The sequence below is a fragment of the Sus scrofa genome, chromosome 1 (genome assembly GCF_054392235.1).
Source record: "Sus scrofa isolate SSC_HxYL_T2T_F1_AM1 chromosome 1, Sscrofa_HxYL_maternal_Yorkshire_Landrace_v2.0, whole genome shotgun sequence".
Lineage (NCBI taxonomy): Eukaryota > Metazoa > Chordata > Mammalia > Artiodactyla > Suidae > Sus > Sus scrofa.
This window is the reverse complement of record NC_139383.1, coordinates 108,330,503-108,356,624: the sequence shown is the minus strand read 5'-3', so window position 1 is coordinate 108,356,624 and position 26,122 is coordinate 108,330,503. Positions and strand designations below refer to the sequence as shown.

The following is a 26,122-nucleotide window of genomic DNA, read 5'->3' as shown; positions in this document are numbered from 1 at the left end:
CTAATGTAGTCATAGGTTTTGGGGATTAGGATCTGAACATCTTCAGGATGGCCATTATTCTGCCTGCTATATGGAATTATTTTAAATTTACAAAAGAGTTGCAGGGTACAGAGAGTTCCGAATAGCCTTTGCCCAGTTTTCCTAAATGTTACATAACCATAGCACATTTGTTAAAACTAGGAATTTGGCGTTCCCTGGTGACCTAGTGGTTAAAGATTTGGTATTGTTATTGGTGTGCCTCAGGTTCGATTCCTGGCCTGGGAACTTCCATATGCTGAGGGCTCAGCCAAAACCAAAACAAACAAAAACTAGGAACATTGGCACAATATCCTTAACTAAAGTCCAAATTTTATCTGGATTTCATCAGTTTTCCCACTGTTTCCTTTTTTTTTTTTTTTTCACTGTTTCCTTTTTTATTTCCAGGATCTGATCCAAGATACCCCACTGCATTTACCAGGAGGGTTTTCATGGCTTTCTTGTTACTGTTTCTGCACTAACTAGACACTGAAGTAGTTATCATGTTTCTTGTGCAGACAGTAAGGAAAGTTGGTGACCAAGGATAATACCTTGAGCATTGCATGTACAATAAGTAGTTTTCAAAGAACTGCTACTCCAATTCATGCATTAGATATTGTGAAAAACGTTCTTGGGCATTCCTGTTGTGGCTCAGCAGTAATGAACCCCACTAGTATCCATGAAGATGCAGATTCGATCCCTGGCCCTGAGCCGCGGGTTAAGGATCTGGCGTTGCTGTGAGCTGCAGTGTAGGCCCGAGGCTACAGTTCCAATTCAACCCCTAGCCTGGGAACTTACATTTGCTGCAGGTGTGGCCCTAAAAAAGACAAAAGAAAAAATCTTACTCTCTGATTTATGGCATTTGCTTAGCAACATTATGACATTTGCCTGGGCACACTGGTTTCTAGTGCAGCTTTTTATTTCAAGCTCTGCAAAAAATACAAATGGGAGGGGATGTTAAATTTCACAAACAGGATTGCCTCGAAATAGAACAAGCTGTTTCTTGGTCTATAAAGCTAGTTCTGAAAAGATGCTTACAATTGTTGCTAGGTCATTTTGGGGTAGGTAGACTGTGTAATTTTTGTACAGGCAAAATTATAAAGTACTTTGAGGTTGGTTTTGGTGCCTCTTTTTGCTATAGTGATTTAAAAATAAAATTATACATATAATTAATCTTTTTTTGCATAAGAATTAGAAAACACATAGGAAAAGACTTTTAATCATGCGTGATCTCATTCCCCAAAGATAATAATTGCTAATATCCTTTTAGCACCCACCCCCACAGTTATAAAGGGTATTATAAACATAATTCATATGTGAAAATCAGATACTATACATACTGTTTCCACTTAATCTGTCACCAACACATTATTCACAGCATTGTTTACAACCACTTCGTAGCAGTGCCCACCTCTTTTCGGCTAGGCTCCCAGGTACTTTGTATTTGAGTATATTTTCCTTCAATAATTCTGCCAAGTTCAACGAATTTTCTGGCAATAGAAGCTGGAAAAGTATATGTAAGATCTCTATAGCACTTTTCAGAGTATTTTGGCACATACTGACTATATAATGGAAATTACAGTGACATTTATTCCATAGCATTATTTAAGTAAAGTAATAGCGTATAGCACATACAAAACAACCCATAATGTGCGTTACTGCTGACATCGTCGATGTCATGGGAAGTATCACCATGATCCTGTATGTATTTTAGATGAGGAAACCAGCCGGAGAGGTGAAGCAAGGGCTTAAGGACGTCAATCTGATAACCTCAGCTCACTTGACCTCAAATTCTAAACTTCTGGTACTGCACCATATTGACCCTTTCCTGTTGGACATGTTCTTTCTGACAGTACTGCAGGCAGTTCTAGACCTGCTACTCTGTCTCTGTCAAACATTACTTTCCTATTTCCCCACTCGTCAAAGCTCTCCAAGGAATTCCTGGACTTTAGTGTGATGATTGGGTTGGAATGAACAGGGACCGTAATAAAGTTAGGCCACCAGAACAAGAGCTGCAAGGTAAACCAGGACTCCAGTAGGAGGGTTAGAAGCTTCGGTGTCTTCTGATTTTGCCGCGCGGCTTTGCCGTTGCCCTGGAGGCTCGGGAGTGTGGAAAAACGCGTAACGCCCAAAGGACTACATTTCCCAGAAGTCCACACGCCGCGCACCACGTGACCGCTAGCTGGAGCGCGCCGGGCCCTTCGGTCCCCAGAGGCGTTCTCGGCTGCTTCCCACTTCTTTCCCCGCCTCTGGGCCTCCGCACTGACGCTGCTCGGGCGGGAGCGGAGCCGTAGCAGGATCCGGAGCCAGGGCCAGAGCCGGAGCCGCGGAGACGTGGAAACATGGAGGCCTGAACCACCGTGCGCCACCCCGGCTGCGGCGGCGACCGAAGCTTGTCCTGTCCCTTCTGCCACCCACTTGTCTGTCTGTGAGCTGGAAGCCGATCTCCCCGTTGGCTGGGACAGGTGGGCTGTGGCGCCGCCCCTGGCAACGCGGCCCTGGAAGCCCCAACTGGGGCCTGCACCCCTTGCCAGAGCAGGTTTGGGGACACCCTTTCCATCTCCGGGAAGGGCAGGGGAGAAGGGTCCTTCTGCCGGGGGTTGGGGAACGGAGACACCCTGGAGGGCTGTGCCTGAGCCGCGAGAGCTGCCCATAACTCCCCTTCCCCCAATTCTAGGTTCAGTTCTGGCACTTCGAGTCCAGAAGTGAGGGGGTGTGTTAATCAGAGTGAGAGGGGCCTCTGTCCGAGTCTGGGGCTAGGAGTTGGGGAGGGGGGTTACCAAAGATCAAGTCGATGCTTTGGGAGATGGGGTTGAAGTGACAAATGGGCGTGTGATGGGCAGGGCGAGCAGTTTTTTTTTTTTTTTTGACATACACATTTTAATGGTAATTTACATACCATAAAATTCATCCTTTAAAAGTATAGTTAAAGTGTAACTCAGTGTTTTTTTTTTTTTTTTAAGCATATTTACAGGGCTGTTCAACTATCTAATTTCAGAACATTTTCATCATCCAAAAAAAGAAACCCGTACCCATTAGCAGTCCCTCCATATTCTCCTCTCCTCCACTCCCTGACAACTAGCAATTGTGTTTCAACAGAAAGGTGAGAGGGAGGGAAGTTAGCCCAGGTGTTTGGGAACTGGGCACAGTAGTGGGTGAATAAAGCTGATAAGATGAAAGTACTGAAATGTAGAGAAGCTGTGAGAGGATTGTAATAGGGTCAGCAAGGTAGTATCCAGGATAGACTTGGGGGCAGATTGGGTGGGATCCTGTAATGAGAAGAGGTAAGGTGCTGTACTGAAAGATACTGGGGTTTGAGGGCAGTGGAGAGGGACCCTGCCCTTGGGGCAGATGAATTGAAGGCTCAAGAGAGGAACTGGCTGTGGAATTGAAGAGGATCTATAGGAATAAGTGATTGATTGCTGCTGAGCATATGAAATTTATGAATAATGTAGATTTCTAGAATGCTGACTCTGCTTTGTAGTGTTTATCTTAGATAATTGTCTCCACAACTTGGCCTGGGGAATTGTAAATTCTCATCCTGCAGATGAAGAAACAGTCTTTTAATGGTTAGGTGACTTCCTGAAACTCATCAGGTTAGTAAATAGGGAAAAATGAGTGGAGATTAGAGAATAATTGATGCACTTGGCTTAAGTGGCAGACCATTGAGGTCGGACAAGGTTACAAGAAGGTGTTTCAATTGTTAAATACACTAAAAAATCTATATTAGTATGATAGGCCAAGGACTTTGTTTTTGTACTTTATAAATATGGAAAATTTCACACAATGGGGTCATATGGTAAACCCCTTTGTACCTTCTCCAGCTCTAACAGTAACTCGGGTTAATTTAGTTTCGTCTATGGCTCCACCCAGTCCTATTCTCACTCCATTTCATTTGTAAATATTTGCGTATATTGTCTATAGAAGATTGAGTCCCTCTCTTTTTCTTTTCTGCCACGCCCACAGCCTGGGGAAGTTCCTGGATCAGAGATGGAACCTGTGCCATAGCAGCAACCCAAGTTGCTGCAGTGACGCCAGACCCTAAACTAGCCGCACCACCAGGGAATTCTGAGTCATCCTCTTTTTAATATACCCGAAATATAATGATCGCACCTAAAAAATTAATAAGATCTTAATATGTAGAAGTACTTTTTAAAAAAATGTGGTACTCATTTGATATAAAGGGAATAAACAGCGCAAACACTTTAATGTTTGATTCTCTGAAAAATACAGTATTAATTGTTGCCTAATATTTCCAGTCAATCTTGCCTTCCTGATGGTTTCTTTTTCTTGGTTAGTATAGTTCATCCTTTTACAGAAAGTTTTAGGAATTGTCACTTTGGCTGGCTCTTTAATGGATGGAGTTTTGTGAAGGCAGGAGGAAAACAGAAGTGAAATTTCCACAGAATGCACAAATAGCTATTATATTTCATAGTGCTCTGAATATTTGGGCAGTTTGATTATGCTTTTCTTCTTTAGATGATTGTTAGAAGTTAGTTAATGTGTATGTATTCGTCTTCTGATTACTCTAAAATTATCACAGATATAGTGGCTTAAGACAATACAAGTTTAAACTTTAAGTTTATAAATTTAAACTTATACACTATAGAAAGTAAAACTTAAATTTATTAAATATAAACTTAGAAGTTTATAAATTAAAACTTTTTAAATTTTAAATTTTAAGTTTTGTATTTTAGAACTATGAAATGATTTTCACTGGGCTAAAATCAGTGTTTCAGTCCTATGTTTCTTTTTGGAAGTGTCTTGGGGAGAATCTGTTTCCTTGCCTCTTCCACCTTCTAGGGGCTGCCACACTCCTCGGCTTGTGATCCGCTCCTCCATCTTCTAAGCCAGCAGCGTTGAATCTCTCTGACCGTTCTTTTTAGTCAGCCTGACCACAGCTGGGAAAGAAGGGGTCTCTGCTTTTAAGGACCCATGTGATTAGATCAGGTCCACCTGAGTAATTCAAGGTACTTCCCACCTCAAGGTCCTTAACTTAGTTACACCTGCCAAGTTCCTTTTGTCACAGGTTCCGTAGATTAGGATGTGGATATCTTTGGGATCGTTCTGCCTACCACAGCATTTTGAGATATTTTGTTGAGACCTGAGAAAATTGGTGATTTTGTTTGCCACTTACAAATGCAGTGTGTCATCTTTCACTTTGTAGACAATGGGAATGGTTACTGCTAGAACTGTTCCAGTGACTATAAACAAACATATGGGGAATTCCCTTGTGGTGCAGCGGGTGAAGGATCTGGGATTGTCACTGCAGCAGCTTGGGTCCATGCTGTGTTGTGGGTTTGATCCTTGGCTTGGGAACTTCCGTGTGCTGAGGGGGTGGCGAAAAACAAAAACATGGAAAATACCTGTGACACCTGTAGGCTAGGTTTTGGTAAAATGAGACCTTTAAATACGAGTAAGTAAAAAAGGAAAGTAATAACATGTGAAGTTTTTCTATGTTTTGTTTTAGTGTTTTTGTATTCATGTTTTTTAGGTAATGTATGCTTTTTTTTTTTTTTTTTTTTGCTTTTTAGGGCTGCACCTGCATCATGTGGAAGTTCCCAGCCTAGGGGTTGAATTGGAGTTTCAGCTGCTGTCCTACAAGGCCAAAGCCACACCAGATCTGAGCCTCATCTGAGACCTATACCACAGCTCATGGCAACGCCAGATCCTTAACCTACTGAGTGAGGCCAGGGATTGAACCAGCATCTTCATGAATACTAGTTGGGTGCATAGCCCAATGAGCCACAACGGGAACTCAGTATTGTATACTTGTAATCACAGTGTATATAATGCTGACCCACTACTTGAAGTCACAGAGCAGTCTGGGGCTATGATGGTGTGCATGCCCAGTGGGTGACAGAGGCACCTCTAATTCACCAGAAAGACTCAAAGTGAGAGAAAATTTTCAGGAAGAATGAGTGTCTGTGAGACTTGGGCTTGAATTCTCTTCTAGAATTTCCATCTTGGGACCCAGCTAGGCATGGTTGAGTGCTGTGGGCCGGAAAAGCAGAAGGGCAAGATGGCTGTTGCCATCCCTTTCCAGGATGGAGAGAAGACTCTGCATCTTAGAGTGGAAAGAATTTTAGGAAGTCCTATAATTGGGTATCTTGCTTCCTTAGAGGGTTCCACTTTCCAGCTTCCTCTCAAGGTCCTGACTGTCTCCAGGCATGAAGGTGCTGGCTCTCTGATGGTGGTGTGTTTTCTTGAACCGCTGACAGTAGGTGTAGTGGGAATTGTTAAACATCTGTGCCTATCTTTAAGCTTATTTTCCTTAGTGAGGTTCTTAGTTGAGCTTAATGCTCTGAACTGCTACTTAAAAACTGCTTGCACTTTTTTTTTTTTTTTTTTTTTTTTTTTTTTTGTCTTTTTGCCTTTTCTAGGGCCGCTCCCATGGCATATAGAGGTTCCCCGGCTAGGGGTCGAATCGGAGCTGTAGCTGCCAGCCTACGCCACAACCAGAGCAACGTGGGATCCGAGCAGTGTCTGCGACCTACACCACAGCTCACAGCAACGCCGGATCCTTAACCTGCCGAGCAAGGTCAGGGATCGAACCTGAAGCCTCATGGTTCCTAGTCAGATTCGTTAACCACTGTGCCACAACGGGAACTCCTAAAAACTTTTAAATTATCCTTATGTTTATCTCTTTCTAGACAAAGTAATCTATTGGGGTTGAGAACAGTTTTACAACTAGCTCTTATTCACGAGAAGCTTTTTAAAATTCCATTCCTTTAAGGACATTTGGTAGTGCTTTTTGATGTCTTCTTAAGTTTTTGTCATGTCCTTTAAAAATGCAGATACCAGGTGAGGAGTGGGGGTAGGTGAAATGGATGAAGGTAGTCAAAAGGCACAAACTTCCAGTAATAAGATAAATAAATCCTGGGGATGTCATGTACAGCATGGAGACTGTATGTTTGAAAGTTGCTAAGAGTGGATCTTAGAAGTTCTCAACACAAGAAAAATTAACTATGTGTGCTGATGGATGTTAACTAGACTGTGACAATCAAGTTGCATTAATCATTGTGTTATATATACCTGCAACTAATATTAATGTCAATTATCTCAATTTAGAAAAGCAGACACCACAAGTGGCTGTAACTCTCCAATAAGGACATTAGAAGAATTAAAAGCAGTTTTTTGTATGTCATATGATGATAATAAATTTCTTTTTTATTATTTTTTGGCCACTCCTGTGGAATGCGGAAGTTCCCCTGGCTGGGGATTAAACCTGTGCCACAGAACTGACAATGCTGGATCCCTAATCCTCTAAATTTCTTTTGTAGATGAAGTCAATCACTGAACCTTGACAGTTCTTTAAGAAGGTCTCTTGCAACCTTCTTAGAATACATACATTCAAAGCCTCTTGTGTCCGTTAAGATTAGCTTTGGCTCTGAGTAGCATAAAAACACTAGCTTAAATGTGTTACTAGTTTGTTTCTCATGTAAAAGAAGTCCAGAGGTAGACAGTTCAGGGCTAGTATGGTGGCTCCACTGTCATTAAGGATCCAGATTCTTTTCTAGCTTCTAACTCTGTCACCCTCGGGTGTGGCCCTTGACTTCTGGGTCCAGATGGTAATTATGTCATACACTCAGATAAATGGTCTGGCACTCACAGACAAGAGTCACTCACAAGACAGTTCTGGACTAGACATAGATAAATTGAAATCGTCATTGTATAGAGGAAGACTGATGGGGGATGCCTGTGATTTTATGGTTCTAGTGGGCACAGTAGAAGACATGCCCTTTAGTAAGTCTCCCCATCAGGCATTGGCTTGTTTTCTGGCCTTTTTTGCTTCCTTCTGTACTCCAGATTTGTTGAGCTGCTGTCACTTTCTTGAATGGGCCCTGCCTGTTTTCCTAATCCTAGGCCTACATATATGCCTTTTTCTTTACTTTGAACATTTTCTGAACTCCACACCCAACCTGGACCATCTTTCAGGTCTTACTTATATTTAGGGCATGACCTCTGGAAAACTTTCACTGAGTTTTGAGTAGTTGCCATATTATAATTTCATGTTGCTTTATCTATATCTCTTACTCAACTGTAAATAAATTCCATCTTTTGCAATTTTAACGTTGGCTCATAGCATTGTACTGGCTACAGAGTGGGCACTCAGGAAATATTGACAGAGTCCTTGTCCTTACGTAACCAGTGTGATGTAGCTTGGGTATTGCTAGTTTGTTTTTTCAAGCCTGCACTATTCTTTGATATTTGCACATTGAGTTGTTTATATGAATCAATGACTGTGCAGTAGTAAAGCACATTCTCTCCAATCTATTTAAAAGTTAATATTTTTACTTAAAAGTAATCCTTGCCAACTGTTAGAAAAGATAATGAATTATTTATAATAATATAAAAAATTCAGTAGTACCCTACCTTAGTTATCCTTTTCAGCTGGTTCCCAGATATAATCTCTTTTATTTATTTGTTTTGGCCCTACCCATGGCAAATGGAGTTCCTGGGCCAGGGATTGAATCAGAGTCGCAGCTGTGATCTATGTCACAGCTAGGGCAGTGTTGGATCCTTTTAACCCATTGTGCCGGGCTGGGGGTCAAACTTGAGCTGCTGCAGAGACAACACTGGATCCTTAACCCGCTGGGCCACAGCAGGAACTCCCAGAGATAACCTCTTTTAACTGTGTTTATAAATAATGTCTAAATGTCTATTTTCCACATTGCTGTGGCTGTGGGGTAGGCTGGCAGTTGCAGCTTGGATTCCATCCCTAGTCTGGGAACTTCCATATGCCATAGGTTGAGTCCTAAAAAAGCAAAAAAAAAAAAAAAAAAAAAGGCTATTTTGTGACTTACCAGGTTTAAGTAATACTTACTGTCTCCTATTATGGTAGATAAGGTCTTCCTCCTCCTCCCTCTCTCCCAGTCCTTCCAATACAGATACTTAAGAATTCTTAGTTTGTTTAGTGTTCAGTTTGCATTATCATCATGACTGCATAAATATCACTGCTGAGCTGAGTAGTTTACCTTGTTTCCCTGCCCCTCAATGCTATTGCTTATTTTTCCATGAATATATTGCTGATTTTTACCAAATACTTTGAAAGACCTGTGGGGATTGGAACCCAGGAAACTGATGCAAGATGTTACCCTGGCTACTGCTGTTACTGTGAGCAGTGAGTTGGGTTTTTTTTTTGTTTTGTTTTGTTTTTCCCCTTGCCGTCTCAGAGGCTTTATTGTCTTTGTTACTGCACAGGTAAAGTACAATCTCAGACCTTCACAGTTCCCAGCTTGACAGTGTCTTGACCTAACTTTGTTTTGTTTGGGACTCTTATTACTAATCTATTAAGACCTTCTAAATGGTCTTATTTTCTGTCTCTTGCCTTCCATCTCTTTGTCTTCTTGCTCTTTATTATGGGATTTTCCTTGACCTTGTCTTTTCTCTGTTGTTTTCATTTAAAAAATTTTTTTAATTTTTTATTTATTTTTCTTGCTTTTTAGGCCACACCCACAGTATATGGAGGTTCCCAGGCTAGGGGTCTAATCGGAGCTACAGCTCCTGGCCTGCCCCACAGCCACAGCAGTGCAGGATCTGAGCCCCACCCATCCGAGACCTACACTACAGCTTACAGCAATGCAGAATCCCGCACCCACTGAGTGAGGCCAGTGGCTGAACCCATGTCTTCATGGATACTAGTCAGATTCATTTCTGCTGTGCCACAATGGGAACTCCTGTTGAATTTTTAAATCAGTTTTAAATTTGAAGTGTCTTTTCTTGTTCTTTAATTATTTCCTTTTTTTTATGATATCTTGTTCTTAGTTCATGGAATTTTTTTTTATTGATGAAATTAAAAATATAATACTAATAATGGTTGAGAATTTTTTTTGTAATAAAGGTTTGCTAATGGGAAGAATGAAATCGCTCTTTTGGAGAAGGGATAGCATTTTACTTAATTGGAGTTTAAAGTTGCTGTTCTCTATCATTAAAATTAATTACACATGTTCATATTGAATGCTGATTTCTATTGAGATTTTATGTATTTCATCTTTGAATATATCTTTTTGCTCAGTTAACTATTGCCAAATACTGGTAACGGTCTGTGAACATATGGTTTTTAAATTTTTTAAATTTTTATTAAGGTATAGTTGATTTGAATGCTCTGCTCTGAACATATGGTTTTCATGGAGCGTATTTATTGCTTGGACAGCATCTGTAGACTTCTGTTAGATTCATTTCTTGATATTTACCTTTTAGCAAATCCTTTACTAACTGATCACTTCTAATTGGGGGTTATGTAGAAGCTCCTTGTCGCACAGCTAAATGATTTTTGAAGTGTAGATAGTATTTCTATACTTGCATTGAGGTCTGAAAAATGCTGCTGGAACTGTAGTTTGACTTTGGGAAATATATCTACTACATACTTGTATGGGACTGTAAATCTCAAGTCTTATTTTGATATTTAACAGCTATGGAAGTGTATAAAGCAGCTTGACATTGCCTGTGATTCATCGTCAGTTGTTCTTGAGATTACTTTACCTCCATATAAGTTTTAAACATAAGTGCTGTTGGCCTTCTAATTTTTGGTTGAATTCCTTGTGAAATCTTATCAAATCTGCAGCGAATACTAATTTCCAAAGCCACTCAGTGCTCAGTGTTCAATAACAGTGATTGATGGGGTTTGTTCAGAATTGTTGTGTGGTAGGATGAATCAGGGTATTCAACTTTTATTTCTGGGAAAAATTTTATGGAACTGACAGTTAAGTTCATAACTGTTGACACTACGGGTTCAATAACACATAACGGATTCAAATATTTTATGTAGAATACCTGCTGATAGTTCAAAGAATAATGAACAGGCTTTTATTTAAAAGTGTTTTCACAAGGTTTGTAAGCTAGTCCAGTGAAACTTTTTTTCTGCTTCACACTTGTTTTTTTACCAACATCTATTGTTATACATCTTAGCAAATTCTGCTTCAGGTTGTACTGAATTAATATTTTCTCAACTGTTTTGGAAAACATTCATGGCTATGATTGTTTTGTACAGACTGTTCTTTGAGCAGCTATTTTCACTGCAAGACAAAGATGTTTTATTTTTTATGGACACATTTCTTTTCTGTAATCAAACAATTTAACTCATGATTGGTAAATGGTTTTTCTTGCTTGGTTAACAAATGAGCTATTTCGAATCTTACTGGTTGCAGCGTCATTTTCACTTTTTATTTTTTGGAGCACAGTTTGCTTGTGATGAAATACCTTGTTTTAAATTTTTTTGTCTTTTTAGGGGTGCACCTGCGGCATATGGAGGTTCCCAGGCTAGGGGTCTAATCGGAGCTGTAGCTGCTGGCCTATGCCACAGCCACAGCAACGCCATATCCAGCCCGCCTCTGCGACCTACACCACAGCTCACAGCAATGCTGGATCCTTAACCCACTGAGCGAGGCCAGGGATTGAACCTGCAACTTCATGGTTCCTAATCGGATTCATTAACCACTGAGCCACAATGGGGGCTGCCTTGTTTTAAATTTCTAATTTTCCTGATTGTTGCTCTCATGAGTTGGGAGTGAGTGCTGTGTATGGGACATGTCAGGTTATTACCTTAGTTATATTCTTCTTACACAGGTGTGATGTTATTACATGATAAACATAATGCTTTGATATCTAATTAGACTTAAAAAAATCTACACAGAAAAAAATCATGGACATGGAGTACAGACTTGTGGTTGAAGGGGAAGGGGGAGGGAGTGGGATGGACTGGGAATTTGGGGTTAATAGATGCAAACTGTTGCCTTTGGAGTGGATAAGCAATGAGATCCTGCTGTATAGCACTGGGAACTTTATCTAGTCACTTATGATGGAGCATGATAATATGAGAAAAAGGAATGTGTATGTGTGACTGGGTCACCTTGCTGTACAGTAGAAAAGTGAATAAAAAAAAAAAAACAGAAAAATCTACACTCCACTGTGACTTGAAAGTGTGACGTCGGGACTTTTCATTGTAGCTCTGTGCACCAAGAACCCGACATAGTGTCTGAGGAGGTGGGTTTGATCCCTGGCCTCCCTTAGTGAGTTAAGGATCTAGTGTTGCTGCAGGCTGCAGTTTAGGTCACAGATGAAGCTCATATCCCATGTTGTGGTGGCTGTGGCATAGGCCTAAGCTGCAGCTCCATTTCAGCTACTAGCCTAGGAACTTCCATACACTTCAGGTGCAGCCATAAAAAAGAAAAAAAATATGTGACATCAGAGTCTACTTTCTTTCTGTTTGGATGTGAGAGATACACTGGTAATTAAAAATGTCAAAGTATGGCAGTATGCATGACACTTGAAATGCTCTCTGGTCACGTGTCATTGATTTGTAGTCACTAAGTAGCAGTATAAAGGGATGAGTGCACACATATAGTCTCTGTAGTAACTACTCAACTCTGCTGTTGTATCATGAAAGCAGCTTTAGAATATGTAAATAAATGAGACTGTGTTCTAATAAAATTTTGTGAACACTGAAATTTCAATTTCATATAATTTTCGCGTGTCACAAATTCTGATTTTTTTTTTTTCAACCACTCGAAATGTAAAAAATCATTCCTCATACAGCAGGCTGGATTTAGCCCTTGGGTCATAATTTGCTAATCCATCATCTAGGCAGGGAAAGTAATAGCAGTACCACCTCATTGGTTGTGGTGAGGATTCAATGAGTCCATGTGTGTCAAGCACTTAGAATAGTATCTGGGACATAGTAGGTGCCACATAAATGTTTGCACTTATTGTTTTTATTATCTCTCCTAGAATATTAGTTTAAAATTTTTTCTTAGAATCATCTGTTTTCTGATTAATTTGTTTTTTCCTTTATTTCATATTGGAGGTTTTCCTCACAAGCCTAATAATTTTTGGTGGGCTGTTCTTAAGATTGAGACTCCCAACATTGATTGGAAGCTCTCTGTGTGAGTGGATTTTGATGAGTAGTGGGCATTGCTCTAGGTAACAAGCCAGAATTTTATTTATTTTTTTAGGGCTGCACCTGCAGCGTATGGAAATTCCTGGGCTATGGGTCAAATCGTAGCTGCAGTTGCTGTCCTGCCTCACAGCCACAGCAACTCGGGATCTGAGCTGTGTCTGCGACCTACACCACAGCTCAGGGCAATGCCGGATCCTTAACCCACGAGCAAGGCCAGTGATCGAACCTGCAACCTCATGGATACTAGTTGGGTTTGTTTCCATTGAGCCACAACGGGAAATTCTAATTTTTATTTTTTATGTTTTTGGTCACACCCAAGTTATGTGGAAGTTCCCGTTCCAGGGATTGAACCTGTGCCACAGCTGTAACTAGAGCCACAGAAATTTCAACAGCAGATCCTTAACCCACTGAGCCATGAGGGAACATCAAACCAGCTTTTTAAGTGAGGGGAGTCTATCTTTTCCCTGGGTCCTCCTTCAGTTTCTCTTGAGAAACATCCTCAATCTCCTGCCTTGGAAGCTGGGAAACCCACTGGGTAACTGTGTAGCAGTCAGCCTCTAACTTCATTCCCCTGGTTTTCATCCTCATTACCCTTTCCAAACTTGGCTTCGGAGTCCAGAGTCTCTCCAGTCAGATTTCTCCAGAGAGCACGCACATGGTCTCCTTCTGTGGGGAGAGACTCACGGACTTGAGCCCCACTCCTTGCCCATCTTCTGTGGTGCTTTTCTCCAGCTCTTTCACCTTCCCAGGGTTTCCTGGGGTGGATTGGCTTCCTTCTTGTTAGCATCTCCTTTGGCAGGCATTTGCGTTGGGGGCTTCCTCAGCTCTGCCAGTTCAGTTACTACCCCTATCACCTTTCCATTGTTCACACCTCCTCTGATCCTATACTTGTGGGCTTATCTCTTTTTATTTTCATCACTCTCATTTCACTGGAGTGGAATATGGAACTGTACTTACTTAAGTACACTTGGAACATAGTAACCTTTTAGAGAATGTTCCATTACTTGATGGACTAATGGCACCTGTAGTGTTTAACATGACTTTTGGCCAGTGATTGTTGCCCCCTCTTCTCTGGACTCTTGTTTTAGTGATGAGGTTTCACTTTTTTTTTTTTTTTTTTTTTTTTTTTAGGGCTGCACTGGCTGCATATGGAGATTCCCAGGCTAGGGGTCTAATCGGAGCTACAGCTGCCAGCCTACACCACAGCCACAGCAACACAGGATCTGAGCTGCATCTGTGACCTACACTGTAGCTCACAGCAACACCGGATCCTTAACCTACTGAGTGAGGCCAGGGATCGAACCTGCAACCTCATGGTTCCTAGTCAGATATGTTTCCACTGCGCCAAGATGGGAACTCCCGAGGTTTCACCTTAAGGTCTGTTGAGTCCAAATGAATATGTGTATGTGTACACACATATATATGTATTCAGGTGATTCTGAAACATAGTTCATAGTTTATGGATTCTCAGCCTAAGGTGGGAAAAAGTGCACTAGAGTGTTATTTGCATGTTTGTAGGGTATCAGGATAGAATTTGGATATCATGGATTTTTAGATCCACTCATGGTTACTTTCCAGCTAAGACTTATTAAATCAGGAGACAGCACACATAAAAAAGGAGATTTACTTTTATTTATGTCTCAGATATTTCACAAATTAAATACAAAATATTGAGTACATCATTTCTTGTTCAAAGTGTTAGCACTCATGATAGTAAAATTGACTTGAGGAAATAACTGATCCGAAAAGTTAAATAGCAGTATTATAAGAGTCAGCGAAATAAGGCATTATTAGAAGATTACATAAATTCCAAATGAGTGGTGGAGATAGACTTCTAGGATTATAGAGAAAAAAGAGCTCTCATGCTGTGCTTAGTGACTAGGGTTCAAGGTGCTATGGGACAGGTGTGGTGGTGGAAGGCAGGTGTGGATGGCAGGAGCAGAGCAGCGGATGCTAGGTGTTGAGAAGTCGGTTCACCTTACTTTGTTATGGCACTTATTTGCACATTGAGGTTCACAGACTACTTTTGTCAAAATCACTGAGTGCTTTTTAGAAAATGGAGATGCTTGGGCTCTACCCTGCCATTCTGAACCTTTGAGGCCTAGGCATTTGCATTTTTAGTCGCATGCTCCTCAGGTGGTGTTTTTAATGAGCCTGTAAGAGAGCTGGTTTGGAGGACGATTGAAAATAATGTCAGAAAGTGAGCTTTCAGACTGGAGGTTTTTTTTTTTTTTTTTTTTTTTTTTTTTTAAGTATAGTTGATTATATATATATATAAAACATATATGTAAGTAAATATAACAACAGACTGTGGAGAGTCCTGCATGTGGGTATTTGGCTTTTCAGGTAATGAAGAATCGTTGAATAATTTTGAGCTGGTGAGTGAAATGATGAAAGTGGTAATTACTAATATTAAAAATAGTTTATGATGTGTAGACTGGCAGCTGCAGCTCTGATTCGACTTCTAGCCTGGGAACTTCTATAATTGGAGGGGAGCCCTAAAAAGGAAAAAAAGAAAATTATATTTGACTTTTTATTTGGCTAAGCATACTCTGAGCCAGGTCCTTTACTGAGTGCTTTGCTTGCGTCATCTTGCTTCATCCTCAGACAATCTTAAGAGTTGTAAGTAACGTCTTTTTTTTGGTCATGCAGTGCAGTTTGATAAGCGGTTAAAAATGGAGATTCAGACTGACTCTATATAGACTTCGAGGGGTCTGTGTCACATTAGAACCTTTGGTCTTAATTTCAATGTTGGTCTGAATTTCCTGTTTTTTTTTAAAGGATTACTGTAGTGAGTGTGCAAAGTGAATGGAACTGGAGAGATTGGAAGCAAAGAAATCAGGATGCTTTTGTTCTGAGACGTGAGATTATAGAAGCCTGGTCTAGCATGGAGGCAGCAGGACTAAAGAGAGATGGGTTTGAAAGATGTTAGAACTGTGGATATTGTAGAAGAACCTATCAGACTTGTTGAGGTCATTGGAGAGTCACCCCCGTGAAGCAATAAAGACCAGGAACTCTGGAATTAGATTGCATGGGTTCAGATTCTGGCTTTGCTGACTTACTGTCTCTGGGACCTCAGGTATTTGGTAAGTTCCTTAACCTGTCTATGCCTTAGTTTCCTCATCGGTAAAATGATAAAATTGTGCCTGCCTTGTAGAGTTGTTAATGGGGACTAAATGAATCAGTAAATGTGAAGCACTTAGACCGTGTAAGTAAATGGGTTACTAGTGCCATTGTATAGGTGGTCTCCTCTTCCCTAGATGCTCCTGTATATTTCCACAGCTTCTTGTAATAACTCCACTGAGCTTCTTTTATGTGCAATGGTAATTTATTGACATGTTTGTCTCTCCCACTAGGCTTTGAGTTCATTAATGGCAGGGACCTGATTTTATTCATTTTTGCATTTTCAGTACCCATTGTTACAGCAAGCAGTCATTTACTGTTTATAGTAAGTGTGTAAGAGGCATGTGTGGAATGATTCCTGGGTATGTGAGTGAGATAAGTTGAGCCAAGAATGCTGATAAAATTGATAGGAAGAGGAATAGTGACTTTTTGAAGGGTTGCTTATTTGGGGAGACAAATGTTACATTCTATTTTAAAATTTAAGGTGATAGCAAGACATCAAATTGAATGTTCAACAAGTAAAGATTTATGTTTGGGTTTTGACTGAGAAGTTAAGACAAAATATTAGTTCTGGAGTCACTCTTAAAAGAGTTTAAAGCACAAGCCAGAAGTACTTTCCAATCCTTCCTGAAGCGGGGAGGGTAAAGAGAGAATACGTTTATTTAAGATTTTTTTTTTCACTTTAAATCACAGCATGTCTATGGTTTAAAAAAAAATTAAGCATAGTATAGAAGGTCATAAAGTGAGAAGTCCCTTCCCTCCAGATTTCCAGTCCCATTCTTCCAAGGTAACCAGTCTTGGGCCCTTATGTTTCCTTCCAGAATATGTCCAGGCATATATAAGAATTTACGTGCTTATTGCAACTAATGGGATCCTACTATATGAGTTGTTCTGTGTCTTTTTGTTTTTACTGGAGGTATTTAGGATATCTTTTTACGTATTAACATGTGACATCTGTGCTATTCTTCAGTGGCTACATTGTATTCCATCATAACCTTATTCCATACTGTAGTTAATCCCCAAGTGATGATCATTTAGGTTATTTTGTGTATTTGCTATTCTAAAGAATGATTAAAATCTGTATGTTTAGAAGTTCTCAATTTGTATGAGTTTACCCATGAAATTTTTTTTTTTTTTTTTTTTTTTTTTTTGGCGAGGCAGTGAATGTTTAGTGAGGCAATGTTTATTTAAAGAGAGAAGATAGGTGTGCAGAAAGCACAGGCACAGACAGGCTGGGGGGGGTGGGGCAGGGTAGAGAGGGAGAGAGAAAGAGACAGACACAAAGAGCAAGAGAGGAAGAGAGCCTATAAGATAAATTTTTAAAAAGCAAAAATTTTGGCACAGAGAGTATGTTCACTTAAAGTTTTGACAGACATTGCCAGATATGACACTGCTATTTAGATTTTTTTTTTTAAACCTTTACTAACCTGATGGGTAAAAATGATATATTATTGTTTCACTTAGCGTATTTTATTCCTCATTTAATACTGAAGATCTTTTCATAGATTTATTAACAATAGGACCTTGGCTATTTTCATAAGTTTTTTTTTTTTTTTGAGTAATTTCTCTTCAGCAGTGTTCTGTAGGTTAGTTAGGGATAAGGAGGAAATGTAAAGCCTGATTCATGCCTCTCAGGGATAATCTAGGGGGCTAGGTCATATATATTACAGAAGCATAACATTTCAAGATAGTTTTTACATCACAGGAACTTTAGGGGAGTAGTGAGGTGAGGGGAGACTGGTTTGGGAGGGAGGATGGAATTCGTTTTACACATGTTAAGATGGAGTTACTGACTGCATTGGATTAAAGATAGGTCTTTTGAAAGGTTTTCTGCTAAAAACATCAGCAATTGCATGCTGCTTATTTCTAGTATAGATTTATGTAAGGAGCTTTGTCATCCACACAGTTACACACACACACACGCACGTGCATGCACACTCTGTATATACATATATACATACATACACATATATACATATATACACATATATACACATACATACACATACATATATACATATATACACATATATACATATATATACACATATACACATATATACATATATATACATATATACACATATATACACATACATACACATACATATATATACACATATACACACACACATATATATATATACACACACACACACACACACACACCCTTAAGATGAAAAAAAATGTCTTAAGTGTTTTAGGCATATGGTATTCCTTTCAGAGGTTGGGACTAGGAAAGATTTGAAAGTAATATCATGGAAGCCACTAGTGAAACCAGGAGGGAGGCTCAGTTACTAATACATTGAAAGAAGAGCTGAAAGCCAAGGAACACTTGTGAGGCACAGTGAGAGGGAAGAGCAGAAGGACCTTAGCAGGTGAGGTGATTGGATAGTGGGTTTTTCAAGTTCCGTTGTGTTCTGGTTTTCATTGGTAAGAGCCTTGGGACTTCCAGATACATGGGCATGCACGTGATGTGTGTGTGTGTGTATGTTTGGAGTCCTTGGCATGAATCAAATGCAGCAGAGATGCCATTGAGTCTTGGGTTTTCTGCTCTGCTTTCTGTGGGGGTTGGGAGCAGGTGGAACTTTCTGGCAAGAGTACCTCCCGTGGTCTTTGCTTGGCTGATCGTGTGCCTCCTTGGCATTGCAGCTGCCTCAGGCAATGCCCGCCCTCTCTGTTCTCAGCAGATAGTACCTTGTTGCCGCCTAGGGGAGTGAGGGCAAGGGTGAGTGGGCAGGGTGTCCTAGCCAGGCCTGTTGCTCCTGGCCTCTGGCCCTTTGCTGACCGTCTGCCTCTGGCCTGGGGTTGCTGTTCCTACTCCCGATGCCCTTGATGGAAGGCTCTGGCACCTGCCCTGGATGTCATTTCCCTTTTCTGTCCATCTCTAGCTGTTTTACATTTTATTGGGATTCCTCACAGCTTCTGGTTTCTTTTGAATTTTTGAGCATGGTGTGTAATGATTGACCAACATTGTTTTGCATTATTTCCAGGGTTTGGTGAGGAAAAGAGGGGAAGGAGGCATTGCATTTTGTGCTCAGTTGGCTGTCTTGGTTTTCCTTGTTAGTTTTTTGTTCAATCTCTTCTTTTAGCTTACAGGGTTTATTCGTACTTTAGAAAGGTTTCATATTGATCCTGGATCGAGAAGTTACTTTGATAGTTTGGTCTAGCCTACCAGCTTTGACAGGAAAATTTCCTATAAATTGATAGAAAATTTGCAAAGGCTATGAACAGGGTAATAGCCTTATTCACAGCAAAAGAAATGAAATGCAAATTAAAATCATCTTGAAAACAATTTTCACCTTTCAGCTGGCAAAGATCAAAAAGTTTGATTAAACTGCGGTGACTGTGAAGTGGAAAAACAGGCATTGCCAAAGGGAGGGGAAGTTGGCGACCTCTAAAGGCAGCTAGGCAGTGTGGGGGAGGGAAAATAATCTTCCCTCTCTCCTTCTGAGTTCTTAGCTGAAGCCCTTGTGATAAAAGATCATCAGGAGAAAAGCAGAAGTTATTAACTTGCATTCCTCATGTATACATGGGAGACAGCTAGAGAAAAATGAGTAACTCCCAAGGTGGCTTAGAATTCAGGTCTAAATACTATCTTAATAGGGAAAGGGAGGGGTGTAGGCCTCTAAAGGGAGTGTAAATGGTTTTTAGGAAAGGCGAAGAGGCCTTAGAAGAATAGATGAGAGAGAGGTAGTTGGTGACAAAGTTTGTCTCAACGTCCGGTCACCTTCTTGCTCTCCTGTGCTAAGAGTCATTCTTCCCTGGTTGATGAAACTGATTATGATTGGAGTTCCTTTTGGAGAATCTGTCCTTAGGCAGGTAAGGAGGGTTCAGAAAAGGCCTCACCTTGCAGTTGCTGTTTTTCAAGTGCCTGCAGCTCAAAATAAACTGCCAAAGTGGCATATTTTGAGGTGGCATGTTCTGCTGCCTTTTAGCAGTATCTACCAAAATTAGAAATGCACATCATCTTTGTCCCAGCAATTCTGTTTCTCTGGATTTATTGTACCTATATACTGATAACATGCGTATATATACCAGATACTTATTGGAGAATGATTTGTAATAAGCTACTTAAATGTCTCATCAATATGGCATTTATGGAGTTAAAAACTGGAATGTGATAGAGTTGTAAAAATAAATTAAGTGCTTTATGAAAAGATATGTAACGATTTCTAATATATATTAACTGGGTAAAGTAAAGAGGCATATATAATGTGTTATGGTGTGTGTAAAAAGGAGAAAATATGTTTGTCTATACATAGAAAATCTGTGAAATGATCCTAAGAGACTAGTAATATTTTCTGAGTCGAGAAACTAGGTGGTTAGGAAAAGGGATGGAGGAGAGACTTTTTACTATATACTCTTGGAACCCTTTGTATTTTGTACCATATACATTATAGGGTTGAAAAAATAAAATACAAATAAAAAATCAAGTCTGACTTAAATTTTCAGTAATGGCCTCTATGATGATATTTTCATTGTTGCCTTTTCTAGGAGAGGTGGGATGGAATTATGCTCTTTTGAAAATTCAGCATCCATGGACCTGATTAAATCCCCACAGAAATTTTTTTTTCTTCTTAGGGCCGCACCTGCGGCATATGGAAGTTCCTGGGCTAGGGGTCAAATCAGAGCTTTAGCTGCTGGCCTACACCACAGCTACAGCAATGCCAGAACTGAGCTGAGTCTGTGACCTACACCACAACTTGCAGCAATGCCAGATCTTTAACCCACTGAGCAAGGCCAGGGATCGTATCTACATCCTCACGGATACTAGTTGGGTTTGTAACCTGCTGAGCTACAACGGGAACTCCCAGTAAATTTTTAATTGATTGCTTTTTGGGTACTACAAGAAAAGTAAAATATGGTTTATTTAATTGAGAACAAATTGCTCTGATTCTCATTTCTTTTTATCTGATTTTTATCCTGTTAATTTTAATGTAGCAAAGAGAAGGGAAATTGAGTCCATGGCAGAGCCAAGGGAGCCCATAACTAAAATACTTACTGCCAGTAAACCAGTACTTGCTCAGCTAACCATTTTGATCCACACTTAGGTGTTTATGCAATAAACTGTTGTTAGGCTCACAGCGCTAACTCTTAATTAGCGTGAGTCCCCAGATAAATAGAGAGGACTTGATAAACAAGTTGTGGAGTTTTTTTTGTTTTTTTTGTTTTTTTTGTCTTTTCTTCAGCTGCCCCTGCAGCATATGGAAGTTCCCAGGCTAGTTGAATCGGAGCTGCAGCTGTTTGCCTATGCCGCAGTCACAGCAACACCAGATCCTTAACCCACTGAGTGAGGCCAGGGATTGAACCCGCAACCTCATGGATACTAATTGAGTTCGTTATTGCTAGGCCACAGAGGGAACTCCTGGAGTTCTTTCTTGTTTGTTAAAAAAATTCATTGAGGTATATTCAAGAGTTGCAGGGATTATTAGACAATTTGGAAGGTTTGATAGGAAATAGTGCCTTTAAGTAGGTGGTAGAGGTCAAAATCTGCTGTATATTCTCTGGAGTTATGAAGTTAATGTGGAATCCCCAAAGGACCATGACTTATTTTGTTTTTGCTGAATAAGTTCAGTTTTGAATAAGATACGAAAGAAAGAATTTATTTGGGGAAACTAAGTGAAAGAGCATTCCAGGACACCAGGTAAAATAAATGTGATATCCCAGTATCTCACGTGATAATATAGGTGAATAAGTAATTTAACATGTAAAAGTAAACATAGTGGTTCTGATAGAAAATATCCGTTAGTCTGATTTGTTGGCACTTTTTTTGGGATATGTATGATTTTTGGATTTGATTTTTTAATTAAAAATTTTTTATTTTGAAATAATTATAGACTCATAAGTTGCAGAAATAGTACAGAGAAGTCCCATGTACCTTTCACCCAGCTTCTTCCAAGATTTAGATAACTATTGTACACTAATAAAACTAGGAAACCAATATTGACTGAACAAAATAGACTATAGGCTGTATTTGGATTTCTCCACTTTTTACGTGCACTCATTTTCTTTTGTGCATATAGTTCTATGAAATTTTATCACATGTATAGGTTCACTTCACCACCACCACAATCAGGATTCAGAACTTTTCAGGCCCCAGAAGTGAAATTTCGTTGTCAACCCTACCTTCTTAGCCTGCCACACACATCCTGGCAACCATGGGTCTGTTCTTTGTCACTACAGTTTTGTCGTCTTGAGTGTTACATAAATGGAGTCATGGTATTAATCTTTTTTGTTTGTTTGCCAAAACTCTTTTTTATTTTTTATTTATTATTTTTTTTTAGGGCTGCACCTGTGGCATATGGATGTTCCCAGGCTAGGGGTCGAATTGGAGCGGTACCTGCCAGCCCACACCACAACTCCAGCAACACAAAACGCCTTTTTAATAAAGAGTTTCAAACATTCAGAAAAGTAGAGAAACTAGTATAAGGAACACCATTTACTTCATCCTTCCAGAAATAATAATTGTTAATAGTTTTCCATGTTGTTTGCTTTGTCTCTGTTTTGTCCTGAATCATTTGAGAGTAAGTTGTGGACATGTCAACGTGTTTCTTTGTTCCTAAATGTGTAAGCACACATCATCCAAGAATCAGGTCATTTTCCTACTCACTTATATTATCATTATGTCATCTGTGTCCATAATATCTCCTATTTAGTCCATATCAAGTTTCCCTAATAGCCTCAAGATTGGATCTCAAGATTGAGTGGGTTTCTTGTAGTGTTGTGTTTTGTTTTTTCTTTTTCAAATCTGGGTTTGTTTAGGATTTACATTTGACATTTGGTTGTTGTATCCCTTTAGTCTCAGTTTAGAACAGCTCCCCCCACATACATACTTTTATTTTCATGATACTGACTTTTTTTTTTTTTTTTTTTTTGTCTTTTTAGGGCTGTCCCCACAGCATATGGAGGTTCCCAGGCTAGAGGTCAAATTGGGGCTATGGCTGCCATAGCAATGAGGGATCTGAGCCGCATCTGCGACCTACACCACAGCTCACCGCAACGCCAGATCCTTAACCCACTGAGCGAGGCCAGGGATTGAACCCGCAACCTCATGGTTCCTAGTCGGATTCGTTTCCGCTGCGCCATGACAGGAACTCCTGATACTGACTTTTTGATGAACCCAGGGCAGTGGTTCTTTACAGTGTCCTGTATTTTGCATTTGTCTGAATAGTTCTTCATGGGGGTCCTCTGATTTGCTTCTCTATCCCCAGCTTATCCTTTTAGGCACTCAAAGCATTTTATGATTTCCCTCCCTTCAATTTAAGATGTGTTTTGTGGCCCAGAATGTGGTTTATCTTGGTGAAATATTTAATGCGAGCTTGAGAAGAATTGTATTCTGCTGCAGTTGGATGAAGTAGCTGTAGATATCTGTTGTATCCATTTGATTGATAGTGGTGTTGACATCAGCTATATCCTTACTGATTTTCAGCCTACTAGATCTGACCGTTTCTGATAGTGGAGTGTTCAAGTCTCCAGCTATTATAATGAATTCATCTTTTTCTCCTTTTACTTCTGTTGGCTGTTGCTTCATATATTTTGATACTCTGTTGTTAGGTGGATACATGTTAAAGACTATTAGGTTTTCTTGGAAAATTGACTCTTTTGTCATTATATAATGCTCCCCCCCCCCTTTTTGTCTTTTTAGGGCTGTACCCACCATGTATGGAGGTTCCCAGGCTAGGGGTCAATTCATAGCTATAGCTGCTGGCCTACACCACAGCCATAGCAACTCGAGATTCCAGCCGTGTCTGTGACTTACATGACAGCTCATGGCAATGCTGGATCCTTAACCCACTGAGCGAGGCCAGGAATCAAACCTGTGTCCTCAGGGATGCTAGTCAGATGCATTTTTGCTGAGCCACGACACAAACTCCCTGTAATGCCCTTCTTTATCCCTGACTACATGATCTTTTTTGAACAATTTTTGTTTTTCCCAAAGTACATAGTTAAAAAAATCGTTTACTCTATGGTCTATATAACTGTTTTTTATTCCTTCCATATTCTACAGTATTTTAACATTTCCTAGAATAGGATCAGAGACATCAGGTGACCTGTCATCCCTGTGTTTTCTTCCTGAGGAGGTCACTGGGCCATGTTGACCCTTGTCCCAGTTGCTGTACAGCTGCTGGCCTGTGACTTCTCCTTAACACTATGTTGTATTGAATCCTGTTTCCTGAATTTTCCAGGTCTTCATTTTCCTTGGTTTATTCCCTTATATTGAAAGAGTGCATCTTCTAGTAGCTTTAAATGGATGCGTGGGGATTTTTCGAGACTTGGCACATCTAAAAATGTCTTTCTTTTACCTTCATATGTAACTGGTAGCTTACCTAGCTATAGAATTCTAGTTAAATTATTTTTTCTTAGTATTTTAAAGGCTTTGCTTCCCTATCTAGTTTCCAGTGTTGCTGAGAGATTAACCATTTTTTCTTTTAAAAAATTAATATATAAGACAGGAATGGAGGATAATGAAACAAAACCCCATGTGTCTGCTGTCCATTTTCAGCAAATGTGAACATTTGCCACGTGTGCTTCATCTGTTTCTATTCCTTCCCTTTTTTGTTTATGAGAGTATTTATCGACACTCCTGAAGCCCCCTGTCCCTCTCCTGATAGCATTATATGAAAGCATTCTTCTGAATTTGCTGTGTATTTTTCCCATGGATGTTTGAATACTTGTACCAGCATGGATATATCTACAGTGTTGTTTGTATATTTTAAAATTGTATAAGTGAAATCATACCATGTCTCGTTTGGCAGCTTTCTTTTATTTATTTATTCATTTATTAATTTTTTATTTAAACATTTTTTTTTCTTTTTAGGGCTGCACCCACAGCATATGGAGGTTCCCAGGCTAGGGTTCGAATTGGAGCTACAGCAACGCAGGATCTGAGCTGCATCTGTGACCTACACTACACTTCACGGCAATGCTGGATCCTTAACCCACTGAGTGAGGCCAGGGATCGAACCCACAACCTCATGGTTCCTAGTTGGATTCATTTCCACTGTGCCATGATGGGACCTCCTGTAGCTTTCTTTTAAAAAAGTATTTTTGAGATATGTCCATGTTGGCAGTTGTAGCTCTCATTAATTCATTTTCACTGGTGAGTTGTATCCCATTGTCAAGATATTAAAAATTTTACTTCTTAATTTTTATTTATTTATTTTTGCTTTTTAGGGCTGCAACCGCGGCATATGGAGGTTCCCAGGTTAGGGGTAGAATCAGAGCTGTTGCTGCTGTCCTATACCACAGCTACAGCAATGTGGGATCCGAGCCACATCTGCAACCTACACCACAGTTCATGGCAACACCGGATCCTTAACCCACTGAGCAAGGCCAGCGATCGAACCTGCAACCTCATGATTCCTAGTCCGGTTCATTAACCACTGAGCCATGATGGGAACTCCCAGTCTGTATTTCTTAGAACCATTGTTTTAGTTGTTAAAAGAGCTTCATTTTCAGACTATTTGTTAGTAACCTATGATTGTTATCAATTTTCTTTGGGACATTTTCTTGGTTAGAGGTATGCCCATTCTAAGATATCCAGGTACAGATTCACATTTTGTATTTTTGTTGGTTAAGGCAATTTTGTATCTGATGTCTATTTCAAAATAAAGAGAGGTGTGATTTTCTTAATAAGTTTGGAGTTTCTTATATTTAGGTCAAGGTCGGGAAAAGTAGGATGATTATTTTGAACACATTTGAAATTTCTTTTCATTCTTTATAGGTTGTCTTGTGGAAATGAAGGTTTAAGGACAAGTTGTCTATCAGATTAGAAGATGGGATCGAACAGCAGCAGAATCGGTGATCTTCCTAAAAATGAGTACTTAAAAAAATTATCAGGCACGGAATCTGTCTCTGAGAATGACCCATTCTGGAATCAGCTTCTGTCATTTTCTTTCCCCGCACCAACTAGCAGGTAAGAGGTTACTTGGAGATTGAAAATTTGTCTAGAGGGCCACACAAACTTGTGTGATATGCTGATTCTTTAAAAAATTTTTTTACTTTAAATGTTCTGTCTGTCCATCCATTTGTCGTACATATACCAGTAGAAAATCCAGAAGTATGAAAAGGAGGAAATAAGTT

The 26,122-nt window shown here is 39.8% G+C and overlaps 1 protein-coding gene across 8 annotated transcripts in view; it reads left to right on the top strand.

The window, feature by feature from the left end:
* Positions 1 to 2,329: 2,329 nt before the first annotated feature.
* DYM (dymeclin) overlaps positions 2,330 to 26,122 on the top strand; it is a 381,717-nt gene continuing 357,924 nt past the window's right edge. For 5 of the 8 annotated variants that reach the window (XR_014808552.1, XM_021092955.2, XM_021092922.2 and 2 more), the window contains exons 1-2: positions 2,330 to 2,480; positions 25,764 to 25,955. Coding sequence is in view for 7 of the 8 variants with exons in the window: in XM_021092955.2 (XP_020948614.1) it covers positions 25,816 to 25,955 (140 nt within the window). In the remaining variant the exon portion in view is untranslated. Of the gene's footprint in view, positions 2,555 to 25,763; positions 25,956 to 26,122 lie in introns of all 8 variants that reach the window. The other 3 variants (XM_084965413.1, XM_084965391.1, XM_021092904.2) reach the window with 1 other exon arrangement.